Raw genomic sequence first — 20,167 nt, 5'->3', positions numbered from 1 at the left:
ATGCCACAAACGACTCCCAAGATTGCATGTGACTGGATCAAACTTCAGACTTTCACACACCCATGACATAAAGTCGAGCACAATGTGGGCCAAAGCAAGAGCCAATGAGTTTGTGGCGTTTTTAACATCGGGTCAGAGTTTGGTGTGTGGTTTTGGAAACTTGTACTGTACACTGTAGTTCTGGCTGCAGCTCAGAGCTCCTTCCCAGGCTCCTGCAGCCTTTAACATCAACATTATTGCCGCTCCACTGAGCTAGCAGAAGGCAAGTTTCTCCAGCAGCGACCATGCATTACATGTTCAAAGCACAGAGGATATATCAGGTGTCTAATATCAAAATCTAATCTTATTTCATCAGCTCATCCTTGGAGCCACATGAGGATATGTGCAAGTTATTAGTTCCCCTGCATCCTGACCCTCTACAGCTTTTCTCATGTGACTTTCTCCAAGTTTTTCAGATCAGTTTCCAAATCTCTTTGCGTGAGACTCAGGCAGGTTTCCCCCTTTTCCTTCTCACTATTAGCTTTTCATTAAAAAGGTTACACTGAAAATTGTGTTATGACTTTAAGCATACTGGAGATCGAATAATACTAAGAACAGAACTTTATTGCTTAATCACTTTCACACAATACTAACACTTGAGAAAGGGTAAACATGTGAGAGGCTGTTTTGTAATACTTAATCTTTGTCAGACATTGGGGTAAAGCACAGTCAGTAACCTTTGTGCTCAGTGCTTACAAAATTTATATTGCTCAGGGGGAGTTTTTTAAAAAAATATTTCTTCATTTCTTTTTTTTACCATCTGGTACCTTCACTTAAGTAGCTGATGTATAAAGCTTCCAAGTAAATGCATGCACATTTATACTGGATTCTTGGGCCAGGATGTACGAGGACATAGTTGTCCCAAACCTCTTCAATAGTTACTCTTCCTGAACAGATTTTTTGTTCTTCAAGAGCTACTGCAAGGCTCCGTTAGTCTGCGCTGATATTCGTCTGGCAGGTCCGTACGTCTCCTTTCACCACAGCTACTAGATGCTTAGCACTTCATTACCCATATTTAACAACTACGGCACCCTAAAAGCCTTTTATTTGACAACAGTGGTCTTTCTCAGCTGAGGCAGGTACCCGTGGTGAGAAAGGGGAAAAGGTCAAGAAGAAGAGAAAGGGAACAGAAAAGGAGACAATAGCGAGGGATCAGGTGAGGAGGTGGAGCTGCTGGAATAGTTACCCAGTAAACTGGCTCATACCGATGTCAGAGTAAGTTAGAAATCCTTTATGTAGCATTGTGCATTACTGCTCTATGAATATTTCAGAGATCACACAAACCCACTGCAGCTCAACAGTGCCCCCCAATGACAAAACAGACTTATGAACGTTAATGTGTTGCCAATAACTGCATGATCTGAGAACATGTTATCTATTATAACTCCAAAGAATCAACACTCTGTTTACCCGCCACTGAACAAGTTTTCTTTAATAATTTGTTTCTTTGTTAAATGCTTAATTTAAGCTGCAAAAGATACATTTGACGCAGATAAACATTGACCTGTTTATAACATTCATTAAGTAATGCTTCAGAAATTTTATCTGACCTTAGACAACATTGTATATGACACCAACAATCAAAACATTGTTTTGGTTTCCACCTCCTGTAGAACTGATTGTATTACAAAAAGCAAAAACTGATTTTTTTTAGTAAACACAAGAAAGATACAAAAAAGTGCAATATTAAGGAGACCCTTGGCAGGTGCTCTGGCAATAATCAGCAATCAATCCCTTTGGCATTTGTAAATCAGTATGTGTGAGAAATTAATTCTGGTGTTCCTTTGCAAACATTATGACTCATATTCATTTGTTCATGTCTTCCCCCTTCCCCCCTCATTTTGTTCCTTAACATATCTACATCAATTAATGCCCATCTAGTAGATGGTTTGCCATGGTTTTAAACAAAGAATGAGCAGCTGCCTCAAATAAATCTAAATGCTCATTGCCCACCATCATATTCCAGCCAGAGCCAATAATGCTAACCGTCAGTCTAAAATGTCTCAGCTCTGAGTAAACCACGCCAAATATTCTGCTGCTGGCTGCAAGGGTGAACAAAGACCCTGAAGATTTCTTGCTTTTTTGGTAAAAAGGTTTGTACATTAGCACGTTTGCTACCCTTTTTCTTCGTGTACTCATACAGCAAAGATTTCCAGTAAAGTGTTCTCATTACAATATTTCCCGGTTTCTGTTTTCAAACAAACATGAAATAATGACTCAAAGGCAGCCTGGTGTAATGCAAACCAGCTGCCACTCCAAAGCCTTTTTAACCTGCTGCCCAGATGTTAATACAGCTGTGACGTCACCTGAGAATCAAACCAGTTAGAAAGGTGACAGCGATGTATAAAATGCTCCTTTTAAACTTTTTTTTCTTTAGTTGCCTCCCTCATGCCAGCTGACCGGGCTTTTCAGGAGGGGAGAATTAAAGAGAAAAGCTCAGGAGTGTTTGAGAAAGCTCCTGCAATTTACACTTGAGGTGTATTGAAACATTAAACCATATAAAGCTATCCCAGTGGACCCCATAAGCTTGTGAAATGAGCATAATAACAACTGACATGACATGGTGAGTTGGTCCTTATCAATTGGTTGTGCTTTATGACAGATAATATTAAAATCTTGTTTCCTATGTATACTGGTCAAACGTATTCTCTAGATATCCAATAAAAGTCCCACCCATAAATAGTAATTTTTAAAATGAACAACACATTTTCCCTGAAACCATAAACTTATCTCACAGAAGAAATTAAATAAGTTACCACTTTGTAACATCGTAGGTGCTGATCTATGAAGGTTTCTGGACTCAACGGGACTGTCTGTAAAACCTCGAAGAAGCAAATTTATGATCAAGACAAAGGATCATCTTGACTTCAAGGGTTCAAATCACTGTTGGATTCTTCCATGTTTTTGTCTACTGGTGTGAAGCTGCAGGCTGCAGTGTCATCAAAAGACCCATAAGATTGCGGAGCTTGATCATCATTTTGTGGGATGCTGGCAGGTGATTTAGGGTTGAGTACTCTGGGAAGGTAAACCTGTTAACGTACAGCCAAGACAAAATGGATGAGCAGTGAAAACAAAAGAAAAGCGTGTTTCTCTATACTGATTTTTGTAAATTCTTAACTCTATGTGATGTGATTCATGCAATGCTGAAAGTGGTGGCCAAAGTATGACCTTGTGAAGACAGAAAGGAAAGATACAGCTTTGAAAAAACAAAACTGGAGTCAGCTTTGAACATAAGTGCAGAAACTACTAATAAGGCTCAAAGTTCACGACTTGAACAACCCTCGGGATCCACTGGGTAGACTTCCATTTTAGCTCTCTCGGGTCTATAATCCTCCAATTTTTTGTGTTATTTAAGTGCAGTTGCATTTTCTGTGGCAGCTGAAGCCAAAGTAATTCATCATTATGTTAGTCATTGCTTATTAATGACTAACAGGACAAATGACAAATAGGGCAAATGAATGGACATGCAGGTTGACGTAAGTTCAGGTCCCTCTTAAATATGCCTGAGCTTTAGTTATAATGTGGACATTTTAAAGAACAAATACAGTACCGAAGTGCTTTCGTCCACGCCCTCTCCTGGATCCTCGTCCTCGTCCTTGACCTGAGAGAGAACGCAAACACATTGAGCACTGATTGTGCAGGACGACATAGAAACAACAGAGTACTGATCACGCACAAGAAAATACTCACCACATAGTTGAGTGGACTGAGGTACTTGAAAAAGCCAAAGCAGGTATAGCTGAGGGAGATGATGATGGTGATACACAGGACCACCAAAGTAAACAGAGATGTGGGTGCCCAGAAACCTGAAACATTGCATGCACACACAAACACAATTTCTACGGAGCCCCTCTGATGACATGGTCCAAAAAATAAATAAATTGTGGCCACAAAATACTACTTCGTGGGCACGAAATGAGTATAATGTGCCCACGAAATACTTATTTGTGCCCACGAAATACTTATTTGTGCCCACGAAATACTTAATTGTGCCCACGAAATACTTAATTGTGCCCACGAAATACTATTTCGAGGGCACGAAATGCTAATTTGTGGGCACGAAACACTTGACCAATACCCATGATCCTTCCCAGGCCCTTACAGTTGGTTGACAATAAAATCTATCCCGGCGTCCAGGTCGTACTTATGTCTGTAAAGCAACTTGGCTCTCAATATCCTGTTTAAATGTCTTTCCGTAATAATGGTTCCTTGCATTGCAGGCTTTTCAAAATGCATTTGTAGCTCATTCCCAGCCTAAAATAAAACTCAATCATACTGTCTCTGTCCATGGTGTATAGGTGTAGCCTACTCTTATGCTTATGTCTCTACGCAGCTGTCCAGGAATTGTATCAATATGATGTTCGCATCTTATCTATTTCGTTGCCACAAATGTGTAATTCGTTGCCACGTTATACCCGATTCGTGCCCACAAATTAGCATTTCGTGGGCACGAAGTAGAATTTTGTGGCCACAATTTATTTATTTTTTGGACCATGTCATCAGAGGGGCTCTGTAGATTTCAGATACAGGTATGGAAAACTTTAATTCATAGCTGACAGGGGGGAGGGGGGTGCCTTTGGGTTGAAATAACCGTTCAATACTGAAGACGTGGACTCAAGTAAGCATTAAGTGTGAATGTATAATTTATCATTAAAAACAGATGAGGCAAATCAATTTGTGTAATTTTCATTTTATCTTCAAAATAAGCTTGTCCTGTATTTTTGGCTGCATTTGGCTTATCTTGAACTACAACTACGCAGAGCTAGTCTTCTGATGCTTGAAGTAGCAGTTTTTCCCCCAAAAATAACATTTTAAAAACTCAGTAGCAATGTCTCTCTGCAGAAATCATGACTCAGCTACTCAATAAAATATCCATAAACCTTTTTGTGAGCTCAAACTACTCAAAACAACTTAAAGAAGCGAACTAGCACCGTAGTGATAAAACTGTGACTCTCACAGCAAAACAATGTAGACAGGACATCAAAGGTCAGAGGAAAAGCGTGTACATTTGACTCTGAGATAAAATGTCCCTCAAGCATTATTGGCCATGTTTAGGGTTAAACACAATGGATAATTTGTGTTGCAGAATTTTAAAAGTGGCAGTCAGTGCCGCCTCACAGCAAGGAGGTTTTGAGTCATCTATGCCTGGCTAGCTAGCACGCCAGAGTCCAAAGACATGCACATCAGATAGCATGTTTATGAGGATTAAAAATTGGCAGTTTGTATGGATATGAATTAAAATGGTATGGTATTCTACTTCTCTGTATTCTATCATCTAGTGTCTGCTGGGACAGAGTCTGCCTCTCGTGACTCTTTGATAATTTGAGAAACCCTTATGAAAAAGGATGAAAAAGGATAGATTATTTCTCACCCATTCTGAGGGCAGAAAAGAAGTAAAGCCATATTAGGCAGATGATGGGTGCGCCCAGAGCTTGATTCACAGCCTCCAGGTGAACTTGGCGGTCTAGGCGAGCAGACAGGTAAACAAAGCACAGGTTGTATCTGTCCACCAGGTACTTCAGGACCATGTAGATGAGACCTGATACAGTCAGAAAAGAGGCGATTAAAAACTGAAAAGTCAACAGACTATTAGATAATAAAGAAAAAAACAACAACAACAAACATCTAGCGGAGCAACACTTGTGTAGTTACTCACCAAAAGGCACTATTACAGGACAAATGATGCTGTAAGCCAGGATAACCGTAAATAAACAAAGAATCCAGCCGTACATGGCTCCGTATTCAAACTCATATGCCTGATTCTGTAACACGATGTTGACAAGTTATTCACCTTCTAAATACGAAGGGGAGAATCAGAAAGATATTCACAAACAATATATTCTCTAACAGTTGTAGATTTATGACAGAATGAAATTAGAGCAAAGTATAACAGTTAAAGCCACTACAAACCTCTTTGACATATTTCCTTTCAGCAGCAGAGCGAGCAATCATCAAACGAATGACGTAAAGCAGTAACCCTGGCAACCGCAACAACTCCATCGCAGAGCCCACGAGGGCTGCTGCAATTACGTAGTTGACAAAAAATGCCCCTTGGTCAGGTAAAAACACACACCTGGTGTAATCAAACCAGAGACCACCAAAAGAGAAGAACAGGGCAAAACGTTAATTTCGGTAAATAAATAGTTTGTCCAGGATCATAAGAAGCTATATTTAAAAACATTTACCCATTTTGTATGATATTACACTATTACACTGTCTAAGCATGTCAGCTTCAATCAAACCATTATAATCTCAGAAAAGCATCTAGCTGTAAATAAAACAACCAACAATCATACTTTAAATGTAAAATTTATATTCTAAATCAATGTAAAGAACACAGTACAAAATAATCTTAAAAACAGGCAAGTTATTAATATGTTAGTAAAGCTTGTATTATATAATATCAAAGAAATGATGACTTAATCTCAACTCTATTAACTTTCAAGATAGCTCACTTACTCAAATCTCACTGTCCCATCGGAGAGAAATCTTTTGTCAAATAGCCATTGGAAGAACACAGCAAGACTAAACAAAAACACAGAAAGTTAGCCAAGCTTTCTTGGCTACATGTACCGACACCATTAAACATCTCTACACTTGGGGGAATTTTTATTTTACTGAGCAAACTACATATGAACATAAAAAGGATTTATTTCATGCAAAGCATTTACACTTGGCTGTGGCGACTGAGCTTGGATAGTTTTTGTCAGCGAGTCTTATGAAATGTAGGCCAACAGTGAGTTATGGCTTCTGATACATGGAAGTGTTTGAGTTCCTCCATTTCTTGCTGTATGCGACATACTGAGAAGTAGTTTCAGTGAATAGACAATAAACCTAGTTTTTTTGTAAACTGGTGCTTATTCAAACTGGCAGTAATAAAAATTACCTGGTGAGTCCTAGCGAGGGGAGGAGGAGTACCATGAAGAGCAGAAAAAAGTACAGCTTGCGCATCATGCTCAGCTGCTCGCTGGACCTGAGACACAGATGGCAGCGGAATAAAACTAATTACCTCTGAAACCAATCAGTACACTACTGCTCTGTGTGTGTGTGTGTGTTTGTTTGTGTCCTTTCTACCTGCTCCAGTGTGCCTCTCCTAGTGTAGAATAGTACACTATTGTAGGAAGCAGGGCAGAGAAGGCCCACAGCAGGAACGTGGGGAAGAACTGACTGATGATGGGGCTCTAGGGCAAAAAACAAACAAAACAACCTTTAGACTTGCTGCAAACCTGTGATGGTTAACTGTGTTTGCATGTGCAAGTCTCACATTAAGAGCGTTGATGGGCTTGGTCACGTTGAACTTATCCATGGTGTTGATAATGATAGTGGGGGTCGTGAATAAGGTCAGCAGGATGAAAAGGAATAAATTTAGCGCTACATAGCGCGCGTACCATGAAAAACCCTGCACTGAGAGATTTTCCCTATGGGTTAGGAAAAACGTGAAAAACAGAAATAACAGGAGAGTTACATACAAAGAGACACTGCAAAGAAAAGGCTGGTGTGCACCGTGAATACTTCCTCATAAATGTCTCCTGTTTCTGATGTGAACAGTATACATTAAGAATACAAATGTTGTGTGCTTGCTTTCTCAAAAAAGATTAAATTACTACGCCGATAAAATGTGACAGCAAACGCGCTCTAGTGTGAACCCTCAAAGCGGCCCACATGCGCAAAAGAAGACCATTCAAACAGCAGTCGCTTTCTAAAACATCAGATATGTATCGGATTCAGTACCACATACGAAAGTGACCCAGATCAGATTTGAAAATATCGCATTTGTGCTGTTCACACGGTCATACCATGATTGGATATGGGTCGCAAAGGGTCGAAAAAAGTCAGATTTGATGCGCTTTCGCCTGCAGTGTGAACGTAGCCTATGTGCAGAGTATAGGTTTTGATGTTAGTACAGGCAGAACTTAGATGCTCAAATTGTAAAATTCTGGGCTGACACAAATAAAGGTACTTTTGACTGCTCCCTTTTTTCTAAATGTTGCCACAGTTTGGAGTGAAAGATAATAAACCAGATAACTTTGCTACATTCCACAAATACTAATGCTTACTAACAATTTTGCCAGAGTCAATGTATTTTTTTGTATTATTATTTTGTTATTGTTGCCACTTAGTCCATCTACATAGATAAATTAGTTTATGAGTAAAATTCTATGGAGTGCATGGGGAGCATACAGTGTGAAAGGTTAGTGTTTCAGATCTTACCAGTAAACATTCCTTGTATATGGTGCAAACCCGACGCGCCACTTGTTCACTTTCAGACTTTGGCTTTTGGATGACGGCTGGCGCTGCGCTCCACAACAGCTGCTCATGGTACCACACTTGACTGCATTGAAGTCTTTCAGAATTCTGCAGCAGGTAAATGATAACTTTTAACGATTAACGTTTGCATTAGCTTTCAGAAAAATTGCCACGAGGCATTTTCCCATTAAACGTCAACAGAATAAGAAATCTGATGACAACGCAATTAAGAGATCATGGTCCTCATCAGGGAAGAGGATAAACCACACAGAATATTGCTGCTTACAGAAAAACACTGACACACTTGGCATGCCAATGTTGGTTACACTGTCAAAGCATGTTGCTCTTACAAAAATAAAAATAATGGAAACAGCAGTCAGTCACCAAATGAGTTACAATGCAGTTGGACCCATTACATACAAAAGTAGCACATACTGTACAGCAAGTAATGATAGTACAGATAGTAAGAACACTTAAGTCACCGTCAGTGACAACCCCAACTGTAACACTAACCCTAGGCTATTAAAATATGTATGTAATTATGCATTTTTTGTAAATTTGTTAATTTGGAAATAATCTGACACAGGGCAGAGTTAAGGTTAGGGTTACCACTTATGACTATTTGGACCTCAAAAGGTTACACTAATACTCACAATTTGGCCATGGCCTCAGTCTGTAAGGTGACAAAAGCAATCCCTAGGGGGTAGTGTGGTGCTATTTCTGCCTCTTGTCTCACCTCTTCCAGCAGTAACCTTTCTTTAGCATGGTAATGCTCTATGGCGTCAACCTGAGAAGACACAAACACAGAAAATATTATTTTAATAGACAGTACACGTTTTCTGAATCAGTTTCATTTTCAGATTTAGCACTCTGCAGTGTAGATCTTTAATTATATTTCGAAGATTAAGCTAAAAGCTCACCAACTACTTTAAATGCTTTATGGATCTTGTTCTGCATAGCATTGAAACTGAACATTTAAACATATTCCCTTAAAAAAAATCCTCTTTTGTCTTATCATTTTCTAATAACATTTAATTTTACGATACTGGAATACAAAGCAGCAGATAATACATTTCTGAAAGCGCTGTAACTAGATTTAAGCAAGTGTTTCCTCCATTATTTCTTCAATATTATGTGCAAACACAATGCAAACCATCTAAACTCTACTCCTACAAAGGTTGATTGTCTTGTTAATAGTGTTAAAGCCTCACTGCAAACGACCCTGGAAACTGTGGCTTAAAAAGGAAGGCAACAAATCAAGGATATTTAACTCCCTGGTATAACTCGCAAACAAGCACCATGAAGCAAATAACTCAAAAATTAGAGAGAATATTGAGTTGTACACACTTAAAACACAACAAAACAAACAAACAAACAAACACACACAAAACCCCAACAACATTCTATGAACAAGCACTTGATGACAGTGGGTCATCAAGTGCTCTGTTGCAACCAGACAGATGGCCAATGAGTGGTTAGAGCTCTGTTGAGCCAAACATTCCTTTAACCATTAGAACTTTAAAAAAATTCATCATTAAGGATAGCAACTCGAATAACTGCTGATATTTACTGTGACTTTCTCTCTCACTGATCTGAGTTAACTAATAAATGCTTCCTCTAAACCATTAAGGTCCCTTTTAGCCCACATTCTTACAAGACTGCTCAAAGTAGTTTCACCATTAATTAGTGATTCATTTTTAAATATGATTCATCTATCTTTATTAAGAGATTACATACCACAGGCTTTTAGGGTGGCAGTAATTAAATCTTTACTTAAAAAGTAGTCACTTGATCCAACTGTCCTAGCTGATTATAGATTTCTAATCTTCCTTTTATCTCAGGAATTCTTAAAAGAGCAGCTGTAAAACAGATAACTGATCACTTGCAAACAAATGTTTATTTGAACAGTTTCAGTCAGGACTGAGAACTCATAACAGTACAGAAAGTCTTAGTGAAGGTCTCACATGGTCTTCTTGCATCCACTGACTGTGTATTAATTTCTGTACAGTTCCAGCGAGACTTCAGTGAAGAGTTAAACACCGTTAACTATAATATTTTACTATAGAGATTAGAACCTGCCGGAGGTATTTAAGATACTATGCTGCAGTGATTTGAATCATATCTATGTGATAGCTAGTTAATCCAAGTTGTGCAGCTGTTTACATTAGTCAAAAGTCAAAGTCAACTTTATTGTCAATTCTGCCACATGTACAGGACATACAGAGAATAGAAACTTCGTTACTCTCAATCCCTAGATAAAATAGAAAATGAACATTTAAATATAAGAGTGATTAAAAATGCAAGTAAAATATTTTAAAGTAAAAAAAATTAAATAATATAATACAATTTTACATATAACAAGAAAGCTATACAATATACAATATAAGGGTAAATGACATTGAGTGCAAATTATATGTTTCCCTTGGGTAAATGATTAAAATATTATTTAAAAAATACTGCATACATTTTCAGTGCAATGCAGATGATACCCAGCTTTATTTCTTCATGATATAAATTAACTAGTTAAACTACTATGTCTTAAAGATATAAAGACCCAAATGTCCTCTAATTTCCTACTTTCGTACACAACTGTAATTGTGAGCTGGCGCTATATACATAATACTGAACTTAAAATGGTGCAGAACTCTGATCATCTGGCCTGGCTCACCTTCACACAGCTGACGCAGCAACATAAGTAGCCACACATACGGGGGGTGATGAACACACGTTCTCCTTTTTTCCGTAGGACATGCTCATAGTAGCACAGGTTTTTCCCAGCACGTATCCTGAGATGAAAAAAACCCACAACAACAAGAACAACAAAAAGACAAACTCAAAAACCAATAAAAAAACAAAAAAAAAAAAACCACACAGACTGATTGACACAGATTGACACTACTTGACAACTATGTGTACATAAAAAAACCCGGTCACACTTCCTAATGCTTGAATTTGCATAAAAGTCGCCAATGCTCTGCTGACTGACTGCTGCTCTGCCTACTTTCTGTGAAATTAACATCAGCACAAAATCTGTGCACCATGAGCTTCATGACCTGGGTTGCTATGGCTGAGCAGCTCTTGTAGCTGTAATGTGTAGGCGGTCTGCTACTTTTGTAAAAAGTTGAATATGCTCTACAAGATAGTGTTTGAAAACATTTTGAGGTTAGAAAAACAAATGTGAAACTGTCACACATTTGAACTTACTGATAAAGTATAAAATACACACATGATTTTCTTACCTTTCCTTATCAAGGTACATGAGCTTGGTCACATTATACGCCAAGGTGACAGCACACACTTGACAGGAAGGGTATGCCTCTCTTTAAACAAACACAGTTGGTTACAATTACTTGTCTCCATGCTCAAGACAAAATGTGAACAAAACCAGAATTTCATTATAATCTTTATTACCGGTATACAATTCTGTTTACTCACACGAAATGGGTCTTTACATCTTCTGCTGTTACTTCTTTGGGGAGGGAACACACAAACAAGGTGTTTCTGGCCTAGGAAAAGAAAATCAGAAGGGGAACTTAACATTTCTCACAGAAAAATGCAATCCAATGTAAAAGGATAGTGGGAAACTAACATCCCAGCCATGTATTATCATAAATTTACATCAAATAGCATCCAGTCTAGTCTGAGTACTCTAGTCTACTCCGGTGCTCTGACACTCACTATCTCTCTGCGCGTGCCCTTCATTTGTGACACGTGACGCTGCAGCAGCAGAGCCGTCAGGATCAGGTAGATAACTGCAAATACTGTGTGTAGCCATAACAGGTTGTTTCTACAAGAAAATACCAGAAGGACAGTTATTCAAAGTAGACAATAAAGACAAGAAAATACCATCCTACGGTATCAGGGTTTGTTCAAACGTCATAATTTATAAAGCAGTTACCCCTTTTTCAGATTTCCAATAGTTGTCTCTCCAAACGTCAATCTGTCAATATCTGAAAGAAATAAAACCTTTTTTTTTAAATTAGCAAAAATATGAATAGACACATATCACAGAACAATGAATTTAACCTTTAAAAAAATGGCTTAAAAACATGCTTAATGATCTGTGGGTACAAATCACTGATTATGAAGTGGACAGCTCAGCTCCTGAGTTCTTGTTGCTTGACTCACGCCTGACCTTTAATCAGTAAATTTTTTATCTTCAGCCGTTAAGCTGATTTTTTTCTTGAAACACAAGAGTGAAGGGTATACTTTGAAACTTACTCAAAAGGCCTCCAGTCATGTTGACAGGTAGTATGACACCGATGGACAAGACGGTGAGAATCACCAGCAGGTAAATCAAATGTCGCTCGTATGACAGGTAGTGAACAGCATCCATGCCACACTTGGCTTTTATCTTTTCATCACTGCGACATAAGCATACAAATACAAAATCACACCTCACATATTCTGCCTCATTGTTGAAAGGATGACAAAGTAGGTTTTTGGAGTGAAACAATGATTAAAACAGGAAAAAAAAAAAGAAAAACACTCACTCTATTGTGAATAAATACCACAGCCAAGAGCAGAATCCCTGAACAAAAAGAGAGATCTGTTATTGCTCTAAAATACCCAAAGAAGACCTGCGTAAAGCCCTTTGTCACCTTTCAAAAACACGCTGAGACTAAAACCAACTTCCTACAATTGCAAGTCATGGTCACGGAATCAAAAAGGGCATAAGTGTTAGCAAAGCACATTATATTGATATCTTTGAGCAACCAACATTCCAGTGGATTAAAACTGTCTGCCTGCAATGCTATTAGGTATATGCGGTCAAATGTATTAAGTGAAGCCTGTGAACCAGTTTAGGTGAGGAACTTGAGCTCACTTCATATCCCAAACACACATCCTAATTTGATGGTTTGTTTATGTTTTAGTGGTTTTCATGCATTTTCAAAAGAAGGTAGTGTTTAAAAAAAACCAAACAAAAAAAATCTGTTTTTTGATCATTACTACATCGAGTATTAACTGAAGTCAGTTTAACTTAACGATACCATTTATCTTTATCAGTACAACCACCGTTTTATGCTTTATTAATTCTCATTTTTAGTGGCATTCTTTTACATACCGTGTCATAATCTGGTTCCTCCATGTTGGACTCAGTGGATGACTTACGTCCATAGCGGCGGCGTGATGAGCCAGTGAACCTGATATACAAAGCGGCTGTGTCAAAGACTAATGCAGATTCAGTTTACAATTTCAAAATCTAGATTCTGGGTAGTATGTGCACCACATGTCCTTCTGCTTAGATTATGCTCAAACTTAACTGACCCGTCATCGTCTGCGACCAAAGCTAAACGTCCGTAGTCCCAGAACAGTTTCCTGATAATCGTGAAGATGATCAGCAGAATCTGTGGATAGCAATACAACTGACCATTTATCACTATTATGTCTTAAATTGCTCTATTGGAAGAATTTACTTTTGCTTTTAAAACATTAAAAGGAAAGAATGTATTCACAAGACAAAGAACTGAGTTTTAAAGTATTTGTAATTATGTCTCCTTTTATCAGAAGCAGATCAGAAAGGGGCAGAAACAAACCACAAAGACAACGAAGTTGATTAGCAGGACAGCTGGCACTCCTCCAAATTTGAGTCCTTTTAGGACGGTGCTCTGTGTGGAGTTGAAGCAGACAGTGCCATCGCTACGGTTTGCAGGCAGGTGGGACTCTTGCTCCCACCACAGTGATTTCATTACTGGAGTGGACCAGCTGTCTCTCTGTAGAGAATAAAAGCACTGCACGATTAAAATGAGATCTCTCATAGTCACAGAAGTGGAAGACGTATTAACTCAACTACTGATGACTTGTGGGAGTACCACCATTAAGGCTTTAAACTGTGTGATCACAAACAAATCTCAAACCAATGGTCCCTGAGTGCTGACTTTTGAACAATGATTTCCCCGATTAGCAAACCTTTGAATAAGGGATGCAACATTTTCTTTGAAATTGCAACAATCAACCACCAATTACTGCTATTATTGAGAAACATGTTACAATAAAATAAATAAATAGTCATAATGTAATTAATTATTTAATTAAATTGTATTTTAACTTAATAATTAATTAAATTAATTATTTCATTATTTTTAATGACTGTATTTACTTTTTAGTAGTGGACATCAGGTCTTTTTAGATCACAAAAAAAAATGTAATTAATGTAATTCTACCGTTTTCATTTTTGTGTGGATTTCTGGCCAAACTTGAATGGTTAAATGAAGGAAACATATCTGAACACTGAAACACCAATAACTTCTCAGAGTCTAACTTTAAAAAAAAACAATTAAAATCCATTCTACACACCTAATAGTCACACAAAGCTGGGTTGTTAAGTCTTGTCACTCATGGCACAAACAATGATCGTGGATGAAAGGACAGAGGGCTGAGTGAGGCAGACAGGATTTTACTCAGAACTGTCAAAGTGGAGTCATACTTAGTGCTGTCAGGAGAAGAGCTGGAGGAGGGCCAGACAGTACTGCTGTACATACCATCTTTTGAGGAGCATTGGCAAACTGACAACACCTGAAGTCTATTATTGAGTAATGTGTAAGCAATGGCTCTGAGGTTGTAGGATTTGGTTTATGAACTGCCAAACAGGACACTAGGGGTGGGCGGTATAAACGGTATATAGTAGAAACCATATGAACGGTACTGCGATAGCGCATGTTAATGGTGTCATCATGGTAAATGGTAAGTGGACAGATTCTTATATAGCGTTTTTCTACTCTCCCGGAGTGCTCAAAGCGGCAACATGCCTCATTCACCCATTAGCCACCCACACAAGCACTTCTAAACACAAGTGCAAACTAAACTACATTCACACTCCAAAGAATGCATCAGTTAGTATCTTGCCCAAGGATACTTGGCATGCAGACTGGAGGAGCCAGGGATCGAACCACCAACCTTCCGATCAGTAGCTGATCTGCTCTACCACCTGAGCAACAGCCACCCACCATCAAGCCGGTCAAAAGGATTATGGTATGGTCAAAAACATTGCAGCGGCTGCAAGCAATATCATCTGCAAATTATGCTGAGCGACAGTAGTAGGGAGAAGATGAAGCACGTTTTGGAATATTAGGAAAGCCAAAAACGGTGCTTCTTCCATTTCCCTACCATTTATTCATTAATATTTAATGATGACACAGTATATTAATGACTAACCTCAGTATTGTGGATGGATTATCTCAGTTGTTCTCCTGACTGAAGTTTGGTCCATTTACAGCATCCTGCCATGTGATTGCATTTGTCCCTAAACATCAGGAACACTCTGGTTAACTTTTATCAAATGGAAAAAGGTTAGCGTTCATCATCCAGCTTCACTGTGTTTATGTTATGCTAACATAAATGTGTCGCTAGTGATCACATAACACATCATTATATACCAGCTAGCCCAACTTAGTAACCCTAAAAAAGACACTGCTGTTTAGTTTTCTGTCTTCATTTACTTTGGAAGTGATAGCAGAGCTGTACGTTTGAATTCTTTCAGAAATATCTCAGTCAGAACATGGTATATCACTTTTAGGTGGAAACTAGTGAGCTAACTTCCAGCTAACTTCTAAATTTAATAAATTCTGTTTTCATGGATGCCTGGATGTTAAACTTAATTGTTACACTGAACATTTTATTATAGATGAAATAATTTAGACAGTTTTTAACTCTCAGTGATGCCGCAGTGTTCGTTTGACTTTGGAACCTGAAGCCAACAGAGTTTTAAACCCAGAATACTTCGCGAGCTCCTGAGTATGGTAACTGTAATGCTCCGACAATCCATCAAGCGGTGCAGCTTGTTAGCCTAACAAAGTCATTCTAAAACATTTTTTGACAGATTTTTGACACTGTCGATTTTTGAGAATATTAAAGGATTTTAAGTGCGCCTTATAGTGCGGGAAATACGGTATACAGAAGAAAAGAATATATCGCAACATATATTGTTACCGCACATGCTTCAAATTATACCATGGATTTCAGGCCATATCACCCAGCCCTACAGGACACGTATGGTTTCAGCTGATTGAGGAAGGCTTGTGGCATTCTGTTTAAGGAAGTATCCTCTTAAGAGGGACATCAAGATCATGGTTTATCCTGACGGACTTCCTAATTTTGAATCTGTCTCGACTTATTGAACTGGCTATAATTAGGACCCATTACATTCAGATACTAGGTTGCCTAAGTCAAGCTGTGAACAGAGATATGCTGAAGAATTTTTTCAATTTTAATTCTACCTTCAGAGAGGACTCTTCCCCTCTCTGGTTTGCCTAGTTTCTGTTTGATTTAGATCAGAGGACTACCTGTCTTGTTGGTTGTGGGCAGAGTTGTCCTGTTTTCATGTTTCATGCTAAAAAACAATTTCAAATCAATTTCAGTACCATTTAAAATGAATTGATAAATACAGGAGATGTACAGTTTCATGCACTTTTAACATATATATAAATATTATAAAAATCAACAGGGTAAAAGAAGAAAATCTGTACCCTGCCTTCTGCTTCCTGAAGGATGGCCACAGGTTTAAGTCCTGCCGTCCACTTTTGTTTTGGAAGTAGTAAAATTACTGTACATTTCAGAAATCCTACTAAGTCAAAGATAAGACTCTAAAATTGAGGAAACTATTTAATATTTTTTAAGCAAAAGAGTCATAATATTAGCAAGAAAGGATCACTTAGCCTCCTTTGGGGCAATAAAATGTGGAAGCTACAAATTCTCCGTCATTTTGAAATGAAAGTTAATGTTCTCTCTTAGCCCAACCCCCACAAAAGTGGCAGCACAATTAAAAACAATTTACAAGATGTCCTCTTGACAGTGCAGCAGGACTCAAACTGCATAAATGGTGTTTGATGTAAAAGTCTTAGAATTGTCCAGCCCGAGTAAAAGGAGGATATATGCTGGAAAAGCTGAAACCAGCAAATGTTTGCTAATAATCTAGCCATTTTCTTCTGCTCATCCAAATCAAGGTTTCAGTAGTATTTAAGCCTATGCCAGCTGTCACAGATACTGGTACGGGTCTGTCACATGGGTGAGACAGACAGCAATTTATGATCACATTCATGCCAAGAGCCAGCTCAGAAGCACCAACCTAAGAGGCATGTGTTTGGACTGTGGGAGAAAGCTGTAGTACCCAGTAAGAAGGAACCTTGCTATGGAGCACTACATTAGTTGCTATTTGACTTAATGACCTAATTAGTTAATTGATTATCAGAGTTTTAAGTGAGCAATAGCAAACAAATAGGCCGTAGCGTTTCACAACTCTGCAACTTTCAGCATTTCAAAAGCAAGTTTCAAGTCTTGCGGCTCTAGATTAAATCAGAGGATATTCCAGATTAAGACACTTGAACCGTGTTGCGATAATCAGTTTTTGCTGTCTGTGCATGCATTGGCAGCTGCTAGTTATAACTCCGAGAAAAGCACTACAGAGATCTTATAACAGAAGTAAAAGTAGTAAGAGTGTAGTGTAGTAAATGCATAACTTTTGTATATCCAGCAGGGTCGTCTTTGTAGCTGTTCATATTAGATACAGTTGAATCTATCAACTGCTGTTAGGTAGGTGGTATTTTATACAATTACTTGTTCGTACTATGTGACTTTTTAGACTGCGAAACTAAGTACATGTGCGTTCCCCTCTGCTTGATTAACACTGTAGTGTACTGCAGTCTGCTTTCTGAAATGCGTGCAGAAACCTGATAAGGTCTGTGGCTTTTTTTTTGTCGTGTGAAGTAATACTGGTGATGTGTCATTTAGCCACTTAGCTCCATGTTAACTAACATTCATCTCTAGTGATCCACCTTCACTGAAACAGATGCGCCACGCTGAGTCACGCGGATCAAAACTGCAATATAGGCCACGAGTTAAGAACTTTACTCAACGCTAGCACAAAATAAATTTACGAGTAACAACATTCACAGTACAAAAGCGGGACAACGTTGTTTAGTCTTAATCTGACTGAGACATTTCTATAAGTAACACAAGGTGAAACAAGTGTCTCTGAAACAGCTGTTTGACAGTTTGACTGAACGCACACAAAGAGGCTATTGTTAAAGTAAAATGCCCAAGCTCAAAATTAAACAAACGCGTAGTGTAAACTGGTTAACCGAAGCAATGGTTACACCGAAATGAAGCAATGGTTAAAATAGTTAAAGAACGAAGGAGTTAGCTAGTGCTAATAAGGTAAACAAAACTTTGCTTACCTACTCAAAGTCACGAAGCTACGTCAACATCCGCTAAACAACTTGATTAACTTGTTCAGACAGGGTGTAGGCGTGGTTTCCAGATTATCCGCAAAGATTTGTGCTGAGTAGCCTTACCGGTATGTCAATGGGTTTGGTTTTTTTTTTTCGTTTTATTTTGCGTGGAACAAAACTTCAATCTACTTTAAATAACTGAAGTCTGGTAAAACTTCGCCCCTCTCCCGTCTCTGCCCTCCTTTAATGAACTGAGTATGCGCAGACGCAGCAGAAGCTTTCTTGCGCTCGGGGTCCTGTCATTCCTTCAAACTGCAGGGAAGCAAGTAGTAGACAGGAAGATCCGCTTACTGCAGACTTTCAAACCACATGCGTAAATATCTGGAGGGACTACATTTTTGAAAATATCTGAACTGGTGAAACATGACAGTAATGTGAGAAAGCAATGTCACAGAGAAAGTGAAAACACCCCCTAAAACTGGGAAGTATTTATACCACGTCTTTTAGTATTGACTAATGGTAACATTATTTTTTGAACCGTGATTCAGAAAACAGCATGCATAGGTAATGAGGTTTAAGTTGACAAAGTTTAAAGTTGTACAGAAGACACCTCTGCTGGGAGTACAAAAATGTTGTTTTTTGTTTCTTTTTCTTGATTATCTGTCACAAACTAACATGTCATTCCTATAAAGTTAATCTTTATTGTATTGTATCATTGGCATAACTAAAAATATCAATTTGTGAAAACATAATACACTCTAATCTAAAGCTGACAAAACTTGCATAAGTAAGGACTCTGCAACACTAGGTGTGTAGTGCGTTGTGCTTGAGAGTAGTGGCACTGTGTACACTGAGACTCCCTATCAATCAAAAGCTGGCAGCCTTGCCAATAAGTTTAAAAACTGGAATGAAGGAAACAACCTGCTGTAGTTATGTCTGTAAAAGCTGTACCTCCGTCTTACTGTTAAGTCTTATCTTTTTTTTCTTTTACGTGGAACAAACCTTCCTGCTATTTTTAATATCTGAAGAATGACAAAAGTCCTTTCACACCTTTAAAACCTGCAGAGAAGCAGGTAGGAGACTGGAAAATCCACCCTGTGCAGACTTTCAACTGACATGACTCTATTTAAGGCCTTACAGTTGTGTGAATGCTATTGTAAGCAAATGTGGGAAAGAAATGGCACAAAGAAAGTGATAAAAGTCTCAAAACCTGGGAAGTACATAGAGTGAGTTGGTTTGTATTAATGGTTATTAACATTAGTTTGTGAACAATATTGCTGATTGAAATACACAGCATGGCTACTTAGTTTGTGTAAAACGTAGCACAGCTCCAACATTACGACAAGTAAACAGATTTTAATTGTTATAATTCTGTTTCACTTTTAATTTAAGTATTTTCATTGTCATTGTTATGCAAACATGTGCTGCACTGTTTGAAATAACTAGTTTGCTTTGAACATGACGCCTCAGTGTGTTCGCGGGATATTGTACTGTAAGTCACTTTTGCAATTGTAATTATAATGTATCTAAAGCTCTACTTCAGGTTTTTCACACTAGAATTGAAACTGCTCTCAGGCCACAAACAACAAGCACTTCTTCAAACTCACATCATACACATCATATTTCTCTACAGACTGCATGCTTATCCTTTTATACAGTCTATGTTGCTAATACAAAGTTATTCACAAGAGAATAATGCTCAAGTTTGATATTCG

The 20,167-nt window shown here is 38.2% G+C and overlaps 1 protein-coding gene across 1 annotated transcript; it reads right to left on the bottom strand.

Annotated features, from left to right (window-relative positions):
* Positions 1–1,538: 1,538 nt before the first annotated feature.
* On the bottom strand, positions 1,539–18,684 carry tmem63a (transmembrane protein 63A). Its single transcript, XM_085372293.1, has 24 exons — positions 18,459–18,684; positions 15,442–15,529; positions 13,824–14,000; positions 13,555–13,634; positions 13,352–13,430; positions 12,780–12,817; positions 12,508–12,650; positions 12,185–12,236; positions 11,965–12,073; positions 11,722–11,792; positions 11,526–11,606; positions 10,955–11,072; positions 8,940–9,073; positions 8,251–8,394; positions 7,304–7,457; positions 7,114–7,220; positions 6,926–7,012; positions 6,499–6,564; positions 5,950–6,112; positions 5,696–5,801; positions 5,411–5,578; positions 3,730–3,845; positions 3,590–3,640; positions 1,539–3,068 (listed from the first exon to the last, which is right to left on the bottom strand). The coding sequence occupies exons 3-24, from the start codon at positions 13,974–13,976 to the stop codon at positions 2,907–2,909; spliced, it is 2,382 nt and encodes a 793-aa protein (XP_085228419.1). The 5' UTR covers positions 13,977–14,000; positions 15,442–15,529; positions 18,459–18,684; the 3' UTR covers positions 1,539–2,906.
* Between the last annotated feature and the right edge of the window lie 1,483 nt (positions 18,685–20,167).

Source organism: Diplotaxodon limnothrissa, linkage group LG15 (assembly GCF_057381915.1).
Source record: "Diplotaxodon limnothrissa isolate DT_005_m linkage group LG15, D_limnothrissa_male_GT1.1, whole genome shotgun sequence".
Taxonomy (NCBI): domain Eukaryota; kingdom Metazoa; phylum Chordata; class Actinopteri; order Cichliformes; family Cichlidae; genus Diplotaxodon; species Diplotaxodon limnothrissa.
The sequence above is the reverse complement of the archived record's forward strand: the minus strand, read 5'-3'. Positions and strand labels throughout refer to the sequence as shown.

Coding starts and splice junctions, on each gene's coding strand:
- tmem63a (XM_085372293.1), bottom strand. CDS start 13,976: ATGAAATCACTGTGGTGGGAGCAAGAGTCCCACCTGCCTGCAAACCGT. Junction 7,458..8,250: donor TATACAAGGAATGTTTACTG/GTAAGATCTGAA, acceptor CCTAACCCATAG/GGAAAATCTCTCAGTGCAGG. Junction 6,113..6,498: donor GATGGGACAGTGAGATTTGA/GTAAGTGAGCTA, acceptor TGATTACACCAG/GTGTGTGTTTTTACCTGACC.